Below are 13,176 nucleotides of genomic sequence, written 5' to 3' on the forward strand. Positions count from 1 at the left end.
CTCTCTCTCTCTCACACACACACACACACACACACACCTACCTCTCTCTCTGTCTCTCTCTCACACACACACACACCTACCTCTCTCTCTATCTCTCTCTCTCACACACACACCTACCTCTCTCTCACTCACTCACACACACACACATGCATACCTCTCTCTCTCTCTCTCTCTCTCTCTCTCTCTCATACACACACACACACACACACACACACACGCACACCTACCTACTTCAGTCTCCCATCTATCTGCCTGGAATTTACTAGAATTCAGAGAAACCTTGTCTAAGTAACAAAGAATGAAAATAAGCTCCTCTGCTGGGTGCTTGATCTGAGAGCTTCTTGCCACAGTGTTGACAGGCTCCTTGTCTTCAGTCTCAGTTTTCTGCCTCTGAGTGCAATGGCTCACCTTCTTCGTCAGTAAACCTGACATCTGCTGCTTTTTGCCACCTTTAAGATCTCAGGCAAATCCTGTCCTACCCATTCCACTAGTGTTACTGCACATGGAAGTAACTTCAAATTGTCATCACTTCTAACAACCATCCTTGGAATGTGTGTCCCTCTAAGTCTCAACCTGATACTACAGGTCCTTCTAGTAGTCTCAGCTGTAACTTCACAGTGTTTAATTCACCTTGTCTCCATCCAGGTCTTGGTTACGAAATCAAATATATTTCTGTTCTACAATCAGTGTTCTTGAATAGTTATCCTGTATTTTAAAAGTGTTTGTTGAAGTTTAATAGTGAAGTTCTTTTTTAACTCAGTAGAGTTAAGATGCGAAGAAATCACCTTTCAAATTCCAAATGCTGTGTTCAAGCATTGGCATGTGACAGCCTTAAGTGTCCTCAATGTTTAGACTCTGTTATCATTGAATATAAAGAAAATGTGGCTCAGGCAGTGCCAGCAAAAACAGTCTTACTGTGAGTAAAAAAGAGAGGGAAGGGAGACAGAAGGAAGGAAGGGAAGAAGACCAGCAGAAAAAGAAGAAAGGAAGAATGCTACAGAAAGACGGAAGAGGGAAGGAGGTGAGAGCGAATAGAATGGGGGCACATGCAGAAAAAGAGGGACCGTGAGGTATAGGAGCCGAGGAAAAGAAAATGAGTAGAAATTCCATGAGAGAAAGGCAAGAAAAGAGAAACTATATCACTAGAGATGTTTTATAATTCCCCCTAAAACATTGTATAAGTTTCAGTTAATAGGGCTTGTTTTGTTAGTGGTTTTAAGAGAAGGAAATGCATGAGTGAAGGCAATTAAGGACATAATTACCGAGAACAGAGGAAGTACACCACAGATAAAGGTGTGGGAAATAAGACCGTGGAATGCGGGTCTTACCGAGAGGCTGACTTAGTGTCAGACAGGCAAAGGTAGTTTTGAGGATGGTCCCATGGCCCCAACAGGTCCTGCTTGGTGTTCATTATCAAGTGGTCTGTTATCCTCAACAGAAACAGGCCAACTCATCTCAAAAAAAATAGAGCAGGGTAAACACCATGGGATACCAATTCTAACTTCTGTTTTGAGAGCTTACTCCCTCTTTCTCTAGGATGGCTTCCATTGAGAGAAGCCAGTGGCCACGCTGTGTGGCAGCTTTGTAGAGTGGACACTGAGGAAGGACAATGACATGGCAAACAATTAGCCATGTGGATGAAGGGACCAACTGAGAGGATCTCCTTGGCGTCTTACTAAAGATCACTCAAACCTTCAGTGGAAGCAACAGCCCGTGGACCCCTGACTACACTCCTAAGAGAACTAGTGCAGTTTAATTTCAGACTTTATGTGCACAGAGAGCCAATAAACAGAGGCTTGGAGGGCAGACTCAATCCAGCTGCAAGTTGATACCAGCTGTGGCAGCTGCCTTCTGCAGTTGAAATACTGGAGGGTTCACAAAGTTGTCCCTTCTGGGGACTGTGACAAATATTCTTTCCTCTCTCCAAGTCTACCCTGCAGCCCAGGAAGGACTTTTTCTACCCAACTCTACACTCTCCAGATACAGTCAGGCTTCCCTTGCCTGTGCTGGGAACCTCTGGAGTGTTTCCAGTTCTCAAACTGGCACTTTTTAAATGATTCAAATGCAAGTCCCACTTACAATGGCACATAAACTATGTGTATCATTTGAGGACAGGTTGTGTCAAGTCATCTGGATAGCACATAAACAAATCTCCAGCAATAACAGATTATAGCCGTGGCCACCATAACAATTCTTAGGAAGCAGTCCCGCATCTCAGCCACAACACATGTTCTAAATCTATACTCAGTATAATGTCCAATACCATGGAACCATTTGCCTTCTTCCCTGGCTACCACTTCAAAGTGACATGTTTCTTAATCAAAGTTATCTTTATGAGAAAAAAAAAAAAAACAAACTACTCTCAAAAACGAAGCATGGCTAATCGTGCAACACCATGGCAAGAGTAAAAAGGCCTCCCACGGGATGGGAGAAAATGCTTGCACGCTGTTTCACTTCCTAATGTGTACTCAAAAACATGCTAGTATGCTTGTGAGGTTTGTAATGTAGCTAACATAAAAGTGATCATAGCTTTTGAGTCATGATTGGATAAGCAGTTGGGCATATATATATATATATATATATATATATGTATATATATACACACATACACATGTATATATATACACATATATGTATACACACACATATACATATATATATGTATATGTGTTATATATATATGTGTGTGTGTATATATATATATATATATATATAGAGAGAGAGAGAGAGAGAGAGACATACATATATATGATAGAATTAAAAAGGAATGCCATTCTGACATAATCTACCTGGCCTTAGGGACACTGTGAGAAGTGAAACAAGCCATGATGGAATGCAAAGACAACTAGCACTTTGAAGAGGCCGAGGTGGCCAAGACAGAGTTCGAATGTGGAGACAGTCAGTAGTGTTCAGCACTACCTACCCTGAAGCTACAAAAACGGACAGTGCATGGGTGTTTTGGATGGTGTGACAAATGTCACAATACGCACACTTTCCCACAGTTGGAGTTGAGGACAGTGAGGACAGACAATGAATGACAGATTCACACAGGGCTGTTGGTACCTGACAGCGCTTCCTGTCGATGGGCGGCAGACTGGCAGACTGGGGGAAGGAGCGGGCACTGGTGCACTCCAGCCAGCCGCTGAGACTCCGGGAGGTCTTGCCTTTGTCTGCAGTGGCCTTCTGGTGGGCCAAAGGCTTTGCCTTCTGCAACCGCAGCTCCCACGGGTCAGGATGTTCTCGGAAAGGTGAATTGTATACACCTGAAATCTAAAGAACACATTTCTTTAATTTACAGATGAAATTAAACTTTTATCCATTTGAGGGAGAAATATTCTAAACTACAGCCTTGCTGCTTAGTCAGGCACCAGAGGCGAGCTTAGATAACTTCGTACCTGGGATAGACTGAAAATCTTAGCGACCTTACAGACTGCAGAGTGAGTGTGTTTTGAAAACTCAGTCAGAAATTGTGTGAGAAAAAATAAGAGGTCTTTAGTTATCCATATTGTATTCCTGACAGATATGATGTGCTTTAAGCTGTATGAGTAAGCCATACCTTCAATTACATGAAGACATAATGTGTGTTAAGCTGTGTGGGAAAGCCATGCCTTCATTTACATAAAGGCAAGTGTGCAATGTTTGAACAAATTTAGGGTATTAATTATGTACACCATCAATACTAGATTATTTGAATTGCTGATCAGTATACACCCAACGGGCATTTTTTTCAGCACAACGTTTTTATTGACTCTTTGGGAATTTGACATCTTACAGCCCATCACACTCAGTTCCCAGTCTTTCAAAGTCTGCCCTCACCCGCCTTGTGGCCACAGCCCCAATAAAATAAAAATTAAAATTAAAATAAGGAAGTCCAATTTGTGTTATCTATACGCTTGCTGCAGCCAAGTCAAATTCTCAGCGCCCTGTCCCTTTACAAGAACGGGGTCTTTCCCTCCTGTGCCTCTGCCAGAAGCCAGGAGTCGTGGAGAGCCACACTTGAACATCTTTATCACGGTTGAAGAGGTCTCTTCGCTGGTTTCCTGTTCAGGCTGCTGCTTTGGAAGGTGGAGCTGGGGATTGTCATGGGAGCCTCTCATGTTCCTCTTTCCCAACTGTGCGTCCGCAGTCATCAATACCACTGCTAAAATAGTCTCTTTGCTCTGTACAGTCAGCCGGAGCATGGAGCACGGGCTTCCACATGTTTTCTGTCCATAGTACAAACCACTAACATGGGCTCCACCTGCAGTAGGAAAATGGACCCAAGCAAGGTCCTCAGAGGCAGCCTGGACCATCAACACCAACAGGGCCTCAGGGGGCTGCACAGGCCATTCACATCAATCTGGCGTCAGGTGGTAATATGGGCCATGGAAATCAGTAAGGGCCAGGCCATTGTATGGGCCACTTACTTCAACATGGTCCCGGAGGCAGGATGGTCCACAGCATCAAAGTGGCTTCAGGCAGCAGCATGAACCAGGGACATCCTCATGGCCTCGGGTGGCCACATGGGCCACAGACATCAGCATGGCCCTCTGCTGCATCAGGGCCACGGACCCCCATGTGCCCCTCAGCAGCTGCGTAAAGCACGGACATCCGCATGGCCTCGGTGGCAGGACATGCTATTCACATCAACATGGACCCCAGAGGCAGCAAAGTCCACATTACCAAGGTTTCAGTCAGTGGTATAGACCGCATACTTCTACATGAATCTCCGGTTTTATCATGGCCTGGTGCAGTTGTGTGGATCACAGACACTAACATGGCTATCCCGTGCTATCACAGGCCATGGTGGTCTTTTGAGGATTCTCAATCCAGAAAGTGAACCATTTCTATCTTGGGAATCCATCCTTGCCCAGAGTCAGAGTGATACTGCAGTCTGGTAGCGTCTTGGAGACTGAGTGTGGATCTGCATAAGCTTCAGGATGCTGCGTAGTGCCCAGCTGACCCTATTGGGTCCCCCTTAGCCCTCTCTAATGCCTGTCTTCAGTTCCCCTGTATGCACAGCTCCCCATCATACATGCATTCCTTGGAGTGGCGCCCACCCCACACGAGGCGGGGCAGCGCGGCCTGGCTGGCTTCTGTCTCCCACCCCATATGAGCAAATGGCATCTATTTTAAGTCCTGTACTTGGCTAACCACTCTCATTTCACACCCATATGGGACACTGTTTATCACTTCAAATCTGTGCACTTAACGTCACATCAGGTACCCTGCTTCTGCAGCGTCATGTTGCCCTCGACACTCTGTGGCTGACTGTGTCGCACATTGCATCAGAATAGCCGAGACTTAGCACAGCATCTGCCTTGCTATATGGGTTCCACAGATGCATGTGTGAGAAACGTGAAATCCAAGTGTAGCAGATGTCCATTTTCTATAAACCTCATGTCACTTGAGTCACAGACTGAAGAGTACTCTACTTTGATATAACTGTATTTGGTGATATCTGATCTCCAGAGATTCATAATCAAAATACATGTGCATATCTATACATGCACATGTATAAATATCCTCCATGCAAATTCACATTTGTAGGGAAAAGTGAAAATTTTCCAGGATGAAATGATTGGTGACTCTGTAGACACTGAACTATATAAAGAATGTATTAAACATTTGTTATTCCTAAAAGAAACAGACTTTTCTTTTATGCTGTAATTAACCCATAAACATTCCTGATTACACGTCATCTCAGGGTCCCTGGTATTATTAGCTAGGACAGGAAAAACTGTCCCAGAAGGCTGGAGAGATGGCTCGATGGCTCTCTTCTAGAGAGCCCTGCTTCAATTCCCAGGACCCACATGGTAGCTCAGAGATGTCTGTAACTCCTGCTCCTGGAGATCTGACACCCACACACAGACATACATGCAGGCAAAACATCAATTTAACACACATAAAACAAATACATATTTTAAAAAAAAAAAAAAAAAAGAAAAGAAAACTGTCCAAGAAAAGCTTGATATTCCAAGCCAACCTTCCGCCAGTGGTGACTCCTATCTTACACCCACCACAGTCGGTGGTGACTCCTACCTTACACCCATCACAGTCTTGTCCCCAGTTCTTCCAGACTAATTGGGAGGTGCCACTCAACTGAGGCAGCATCCCACACTGTTGCTTTACCATAACTTTACAAAGCAGCGACAGCACACGAGCACAGACTTGAGACCAAAGGGATTGGTAGATGTGACCCCTTTTGTCTAACATATTGTTTTCATTTCCTTTCTAAGATGATGCTAAGGCCTACTTGAGTTAAATTTAACCTTTTCTACTTTCCATTAAGGACTGAAACTTATTGTATATAAAATAAAGTTAACACAGGCACACTTTATGTCTAAAACCATTTTCAAATTGGTTCTTCTTTGATATCTATTCCTTAAAATGAGTGATACGATGTTTTAGAATGAGTAAAACATTCTACTTTTTAAGTAAAAAAAGTATTTTAAGGTAACACACTTTTGGTATTCTAGAAACACAAAGTAGATAGGCAGATGAATAAGGCAAATGGTAGCCGAGAAATGTATGTATGTGTTTCTCTGTAATGGTTTTATTGGCCCTCAACCTAGGGATAACTCTTCAGACGGTTCTTAGGGTGTTTTTCTAGGTCAAAAAGGTACCGAGGATGAGAAGGAACAACCAATGCTAGATTAAAAGGATGATCTTGACAAAAACAAAAACAAAAACAAAAAAAAAACTACATCATATTCTCTCTGCAAAAGATACAAGAGAAGAAATACCATTTATGTTAGTGAGAGTCTAATTGGCAATCTGTTAATTTATTGCCCAAACTTCCACCACCTTCTAGATTAAGTTGTGAGATTCATGCAACTTAGTTAAAGGTTGTAATTTACCATTTAAAATCTCCATTGGCCTGAATAACTGCTGGTGTCTGTATTAACTTTGCCCATTAGGAATCCTGATCTCCTCCTGCATTTGCACGCTCGTGTATATATAGGCAAGATGGGAGATGCAAATAGACTGAGAGACATGATAGCTTTCTTAAATTATACTTTGCAACTATATAGAGACCTCCTCATGTGTATTCTCTTTGCAATTTAAATCAAATATAGATAGAAAATACATTTTAATTGAATTTCAAATGTATCATTTAAAATCTTCAAGGTGTCAGTATTTTAGAAATTAATATATTAGCTAACTTACCTTGGTAAAGGCAGTTTGCCCCTTGGCTCCCCACAGCAAGTGAAAACCCTACTTATTGCTAGAGTAGCCATTTAGTTATTGTTTCTTTAAGAAACACTTCTAAATGTCTGATTGTCTTGACTGCCACATTCCAGGATCCCCCTGGTTAAGAAGAATGTTTTGCTGTGAGTCACAAAAGCCCCAGCCACCCCACCCCCCAGGCTCTGTGGCATAGTTTCTCCTCTCCCCATTTTTCACAGCCTGGAAGGGCCACTGCCACGCTAGCTTTGGGGACTTCATTTTCAGCAATAATTTCCTAGAGTGACCAACACTATGGGGAAATCTGTGCTAACTGTTTGAAAAAGGAGAAAGAAAACGAAAGAGCCTACACCTGAGTTATTTGCAGTACTGTCATGCTAACATTCAACTCGATAAGACCCAGAGCTCTCAGGGGGGCGCTCTGCTAATAGCTTCCTACTGACCTCCTTGCAGGGCTGGGCTGCTGACTGGTGGCCCAGTGGTGAAGCCCGCAAATGGGGTGTGAAAGCTGATTTTTTTTAAAAGGCTATGGTTCTGACTGGTCACAAAAGAAAAAAAAAAGGCAATGAGTTATATAATAGATATACTTTTTTTTCCCTGAATTCCCCACTTCAGACCGTCCATCATGGGAACTTAAGCATGACCTAGAATATTAATTATGTCAGGTCGAGCAATGAGCAAATGTACCATTTGTTACCCAGTCACCCTTAGCCTTACATTAGTATTTTGAACTATTCCATATTTCTAACAATCTATCAGCAGGCTTTTTTTTTTCTCCTCAGTTTTTATTCTTATGCTTAAGTGCTGGGTGGGAAAGGATTTAAAGGCGCGACTGATCTGAAAGCTAAGGAAGCGCTTGCTTACAGGAGCACCTGCTGTGTGGGAGGCAGCTTCCTACACAGACCTTTGTTTCCTGTGTGCCTGAGGGATGCTGCCTTCTCACTCGTCTTGTTCTTTGTTACGGAGCTTTCCTCTCAGCTCATCCCTGTGAACTGAGGAGACTACGGATCTGGGTATGAATACCTCAGATGCCAACGCAGTCATTCACGGTTCAGTGTCAGCCTTCGCTAAGTAAGAAACAGTCGTTTGCCCAGACTTGAGAGAGCAGAGTTGAACAGGCTAGCCTAGCTCAGATCTGGGAGTGAACAGAGGTGACCAGGCTAGCTCAGATCTGGGAGTGAACAGAGGTGACCAGCCTAACTCAGATCTGGGAGTGAACAGAGGTGAACAGGCTAACTCAGATCTGGGAGTGAACAGAGGTGAACAGGCTAGCTCAGACACTTTACCTTTCTCTGGTTTTGGAAACTGCAGTCAAGTCACTTAGCAAATAGAAGTCACAGACTGCCACCAAAAGAGACAAACCCTAAAACCATTTTCAGTCCTCTTGCTTTCAACTCCGTGAACACTGTTGGGTGGTCCACGCTTCTCAGAGGAGGCCTACCTAAATGTGCTTCTCTACTAAGTCTCAAGCATATGCAGTTTGAAGGAAAACATTAACAGAACACAGTAGCTGAGTTCTGGTGACTGGAACAGTAAAGGCAGGCCTGAGACCGAAGTGAGGGAGGAAGTGAGGTAGGAAGTGAGGGAGGAAGTGAGGGAGGATTTGCCATGGGAGGGGCTGCTGAGCAAGGATGGCAAGGCGCTCCATCGCAGCAGTGTCGGCCTACTTGGACTAGGGGATTCACCAAAAACTCACTCAGTAAGTAATCGGCCTGCTCTTAGGAGAGAGCTGCCTGCTGCTACTGCTGCTGCTGCTGCTGCTGCTGCTGCTGCTGCTGCTGCAGTCTAGGCCTGGTGCAGGAGGCTACTGCACACCAGACTGTCCCGGCTGAGGACCTAGGGCAAGCATGGTCATTTCTCAGCAACTGGATTCCTCCCAGCATCTCAGGCTGAATTCATCACTGGGCTCTATCACTAAAAAAAGTGTATTTGATATGAGTATACTGACATAAAGCAAATAAAAAATGCACCAACGCTAACCGTCACTAGCTACACACATGTGCTATTTGTTTTCCTGTGGTTAAGAAAATGCGGGGCCTGGGTAGTCTTAGTAGCTACTCTGTCTTCTTATTTAAAAGCACATTAGCTTAAACCTTAAGATCCCGACATACTTCCCACAGGCCTCTGTTTGTGGCTCCTTGTCACTGCCTCTGAGCTGTAGCCCTTGCCCTATCACGGGGCAGGTGCTAGGTTCCGTCCTTACCCCTGCCACCAGAACAGAACTGAACAGAAAGAAAGAGAAGGGAAGGGAAGGGAAGGGAAAGGGAGGAGGGGAGGAGCAGCGAGGAAAGAGGGAAGCCGAATTCTTAAAGGTTTCACTCAAAGACCAAGGAAGGCCTGTTACATCAGACCTGAGACATGAGCGTGCGGACTTCCGAGAGCTCAGATCTTGCAGGGCAGCGTTCTGGGGCTATTTTCCACTAACATCGCCATGTGGCTGGTGGGCTCGCTGGCTGGCTGCTCCTCCAGAGGAACTTAGTAGTGCAGCACAACTGCATTCAACCTGACTCATGGGAAGATCCCAGCCCTTCCCCTGCCCCAGGATTCTTCTTGCCTGGGAGAGATCCCAGCACTCCCTGGGGCTCTGCTTGTCTGGGGAGATCACTAGGGCCCTCAGAGCTTTGGTCAGAGGGAAAAGGTAGAGGTGCGAAGGAAGGCTCCCTTGACACTGGCGTGTGACTGTTTTATTGTGAGGGAATTTTTGTTTTCTTCAAGTATTTCTAAAAGGAGAAGAAACAAAGATTTATTATTTTACTTTTATATGATCAGAGAGAAATATTTTAAATAGCTGTCTTTATTAAGTAAAAAAAAAACCTTGCATTTTTAGAAGTGAATTTGCTGTTCTCATCAATATTATACATAAAGCACTTCCTGTGAAATGTGAATTAGAAGAAAGTAACTTAAATACAATATTTCCTAATGCTAATTAAAATCAATGACACCTTCCAACTTGCCAAATCTAAGATATGCACAGAGATAGCAAAAGCTTTTCATCCCATGAGGCTATTCTTAGAAGAAAGAGGTTAGGACTCCAAAGACTCCGCATGATGGCTTAGCATAACTGGCTGAGGGTGGGTATCTCCCAGTGCCGGTTAGCAAAGACACAGAACACGCTATGCAACTCAACTGTGGAGGCAAAAAGCTCTCAATTTGTTCTAAGGCTAGGTAGAATTTTGTAATAAAAAGGAAGAAAAGCACCAAGACCAGAGAATAACTGAAGGAGCGAGGGAGGGAGAGACATGGGGAACAGTCAGGGGACATCAGGCTGACCAGGGCACAGTCAGGGGACATCAGGCTGACCAGGGCACAGTCAGGGGACATCAGGCTGACCAGGGCACAGTCAAGAGACATCAGGCTGGCCACTGTGGCACAGGATATTGCCAAAAATGATCTTCGGAATGTTGAGAATTTGAGTTGAATTCGACCATAATTTTGGAATATCTTGATTTTCCTATCTCCTTTAAAGGATAAACTTAGGAGATAGCCCAAAGTGACCACGAAAATGCTGGCAAAAACTACAATCCAAAGGGATATCACAGACAGATGGGAACTGGATACAGAGAATCCTGGGAAGTGTGCAGGCAAGTTAGCCTGGCCAACAACAAACTCTCTTTCAGACAAAGGAGGTGGGGACAGACACCCAAGGCTGTCCTCTGACTTCAACATGCTTGCATTTGCATGTATACATCACACACACACAGGCACATACACACGCGCACATGCACATGTATGTACACACATGCACACACACACACACACACACACACGCGTGCGCGCGCGCGTGTGCACATATATATACGCACGCGCTCACACACATGTGTGTGTACACACACGCACACACAGTGATGAGCAGGGAGTAAGGGGGCAAGTTACTCATAAAAACTAAACCCAGATATGTCATAAATGTGAGAATTCCATTCCACATTCATCCAGTTCCACACCAAGAATTCCAAAAGACTGAATGCTATGGCAGGGCGTGTGAGCAGAGAGAGCTGAAGTTTGACACAGGAAGCAATGCTCACATAGCAAGGAAGAAAGCCTCAGCGAGGATTATTATCTGGCTGAGGAAAGAAACTCTGATATGTCAAGATAAATTTCAAAACAAAACAAAACAACAAAAAAAGCAAAACTGGAGAAGAATGTCCAAGAGGTATGGGCACTTGTAAGAGGTGTGACGTGTCTGTACTGTGAGTGATGAGCGAGAATGCGGGAAAGGCTCAGAGAAACATCTGAAGTAGAATGGCTGCGGATTTTCCTTAGGCTTATCCACTGGCATTGCACTGAGTGAGGGCACGCTGCTCCCAGGCCTAGATGCTGTGTGCTCAGAATAAAATCTCACAGTGCAGCACAGCTGAGCACTACGGAAATAGCCTGAACTCATGTGTGTTGGATTTGGGGTTAATGTTTGGTCATTGCATGTGCGAGAAACTTTTACTGTTGCTCTTTTTTGGTCCCCATGTTCAGTTGTGGTAGCAAGCATGGTTCAAGAACCTGTGCTGAACCATGGCTGAAAAGAGCCAAGATGCCCAGCGTGAATGGAGGAAGGAAGGCAGAAAGGAAGAGGAGGAGGGAGGAGGAAGGAAGAGATCGGTGGATGAGAGACAGAGGAAGAGAGGAAGAGAAGGAAGGAAGAAAAGAAGAAAAAGAAACTAGAACAAGATATTTCAGTATTGAAGGGAAAACAATCACTGAGTAGAAGTCACCTCGTCAACTTCTTCTACAAGTGTGAAGGAGAAATGAACATTTTCGAATAAAGAACAGTGGGTCTGATGACAGCGGGTCGCCAGTGCCACTGAAGCACTGCCAGAGCTCTGACAGCGAGGATGCTGGGGTGCTTCAGCAGAAATGATTCGGGGCCTCCGATTCTCCATATAACAATGTCGGTGAATGGTCCTGTCTTTACCACTTCTTGCCACGGAAGCTAGTCTCTCCTCACATATTGAAAAGTTCACCTTCCTGCCTCTCACCCACCTCTCACCTTTTTAAAACGTCCATACGTGTTTTGTGTAGCTGTTTTCATCTCCCACTTTTCAAGCTTCCCCCCCCCCAATGTGGCTATTTTGAGAACACAAATACATTCCCGCTAGTCTGAACATCATCTTCTAAGCAGATGCAGGTGGTGCTCTGGCCTAGGCTAACACCATCTCCCGCCTCTCGGAAGCCAGCCTGACAGTAGGAAGCAGACAGACATCCTCCCTCTTTCGCTTTCTGTGTACAGCCATGGGGCCAGTGGGGGGAAATAGGAGAAATGATAGAATCACACAAAATCCAAGTCGTTTCTGACAGTGTCCAGGACTTACAAAGCGGATGTATTCCATCTTTCTCTGACTGGTTCAGAACTCAAGCGGGGAAAGGTGTCTGTGATTAGGTTCTGATGCCTTTCTTTCCCTCATGAGCCCTGTTTCTACCCTGATTAGTCCACCGCCGGCCTTTGGCAAAGATCCTAACTCCCTCTGCCATCACATGTCTTGTCATTGCAGATGGTGTTGAATATAGCAACAAGTACTCCACCTTTGTCATTTGGAACATTAAAAAAAACTTTATTAGTAATATGAATATTACTAATTAAAAGAAACATTAGTAACTAACTTGGGAGTAAGATGTCAAACACACATGCTGCTTTTTGTTCGATCTCAATCACATGTAGTGTTGAATGGATTTCTCTTCTTTCCAAATTACAGCTGTTGTCTAGGCAGCAGAAGTAGCAAATAATCAGATGGCGATTACACGTTTGCTTCTCTCTAATGGGCTCTTTCTGAGAAGACGAAAAAGAGCCCTAAAACCGGTCCCCGTGGGCCAGAAATGTATGCTTGCCTTCTGGCCAAGGGGCCTTAACACGTCAGGCTTCTTTCCCCCATACCCCAGCCCCTCATGTTTGAAGGACTGAGAGCTTCCACAATGCAGGACAGGGCAACAGTGCCGAGTGTCCTCTCTAGTGTTTGCTTTTGCTCAAACAGGAAAGTTCTCCATTATGCAGGCGCATACGCTTGAGGTGGGGCCCATTATGCA

The 13,176-nt window shown here is 44.6% G+C and overlaps 1 protein-coding gene and 1 long non-coding RNA gene across 5 annotated transcripts in view; one reads left to right on the forward strand and one right to left on the reverse strand.

The window, feature by feature from the left end:
• Positions 1–13,176, reverse strand: part of Spata17 (spermatogenesis associated 17) — a 229,704-nt gene that overhangs the window by 108,540 nt on the left and 107,988 nt on the right. For all 4 annotated transcript variants that reach the window (XM_031338137.1, XM_031338127.1, XM_031338146.1 and 1 more), the window contains one exon: positions 3,064–3,270. In XM_031338137.1, coding sequence (XP_031193997.1) covers positions 3,064–3,270 — 207 coding nt within the window. The remainder of the gene's footprint in view (positions 1–3,063; positions 3,271–13,176) is intronic.
• On the forward strand, positions 11,116–12,755 carry LOC116068518. Its single transcript, XR_004109608.1, has 2 exons — positions 11,116–11,317; positions 11,632–12,755. It is a non-coding gene; the product is annotated as an uncharacterized LOC116068518 (long non-coding RNA).

This window comes from Mastomys coucha, unplaced genomic scaffold (assembly GCF_008632895.1).
Source record: "Mastomys coucha isolate ucsf_1 unplaced genomic scaffold, UCSF_Mcou_1 pScaffold1, whole genome shotgun sequence".
Classification (NCBI taxonomy): Eukaryota; Metazoa; Chordata; class Mammalia; order Rodentia; family Muridae; genus Mastomys; species Mastomys coucha.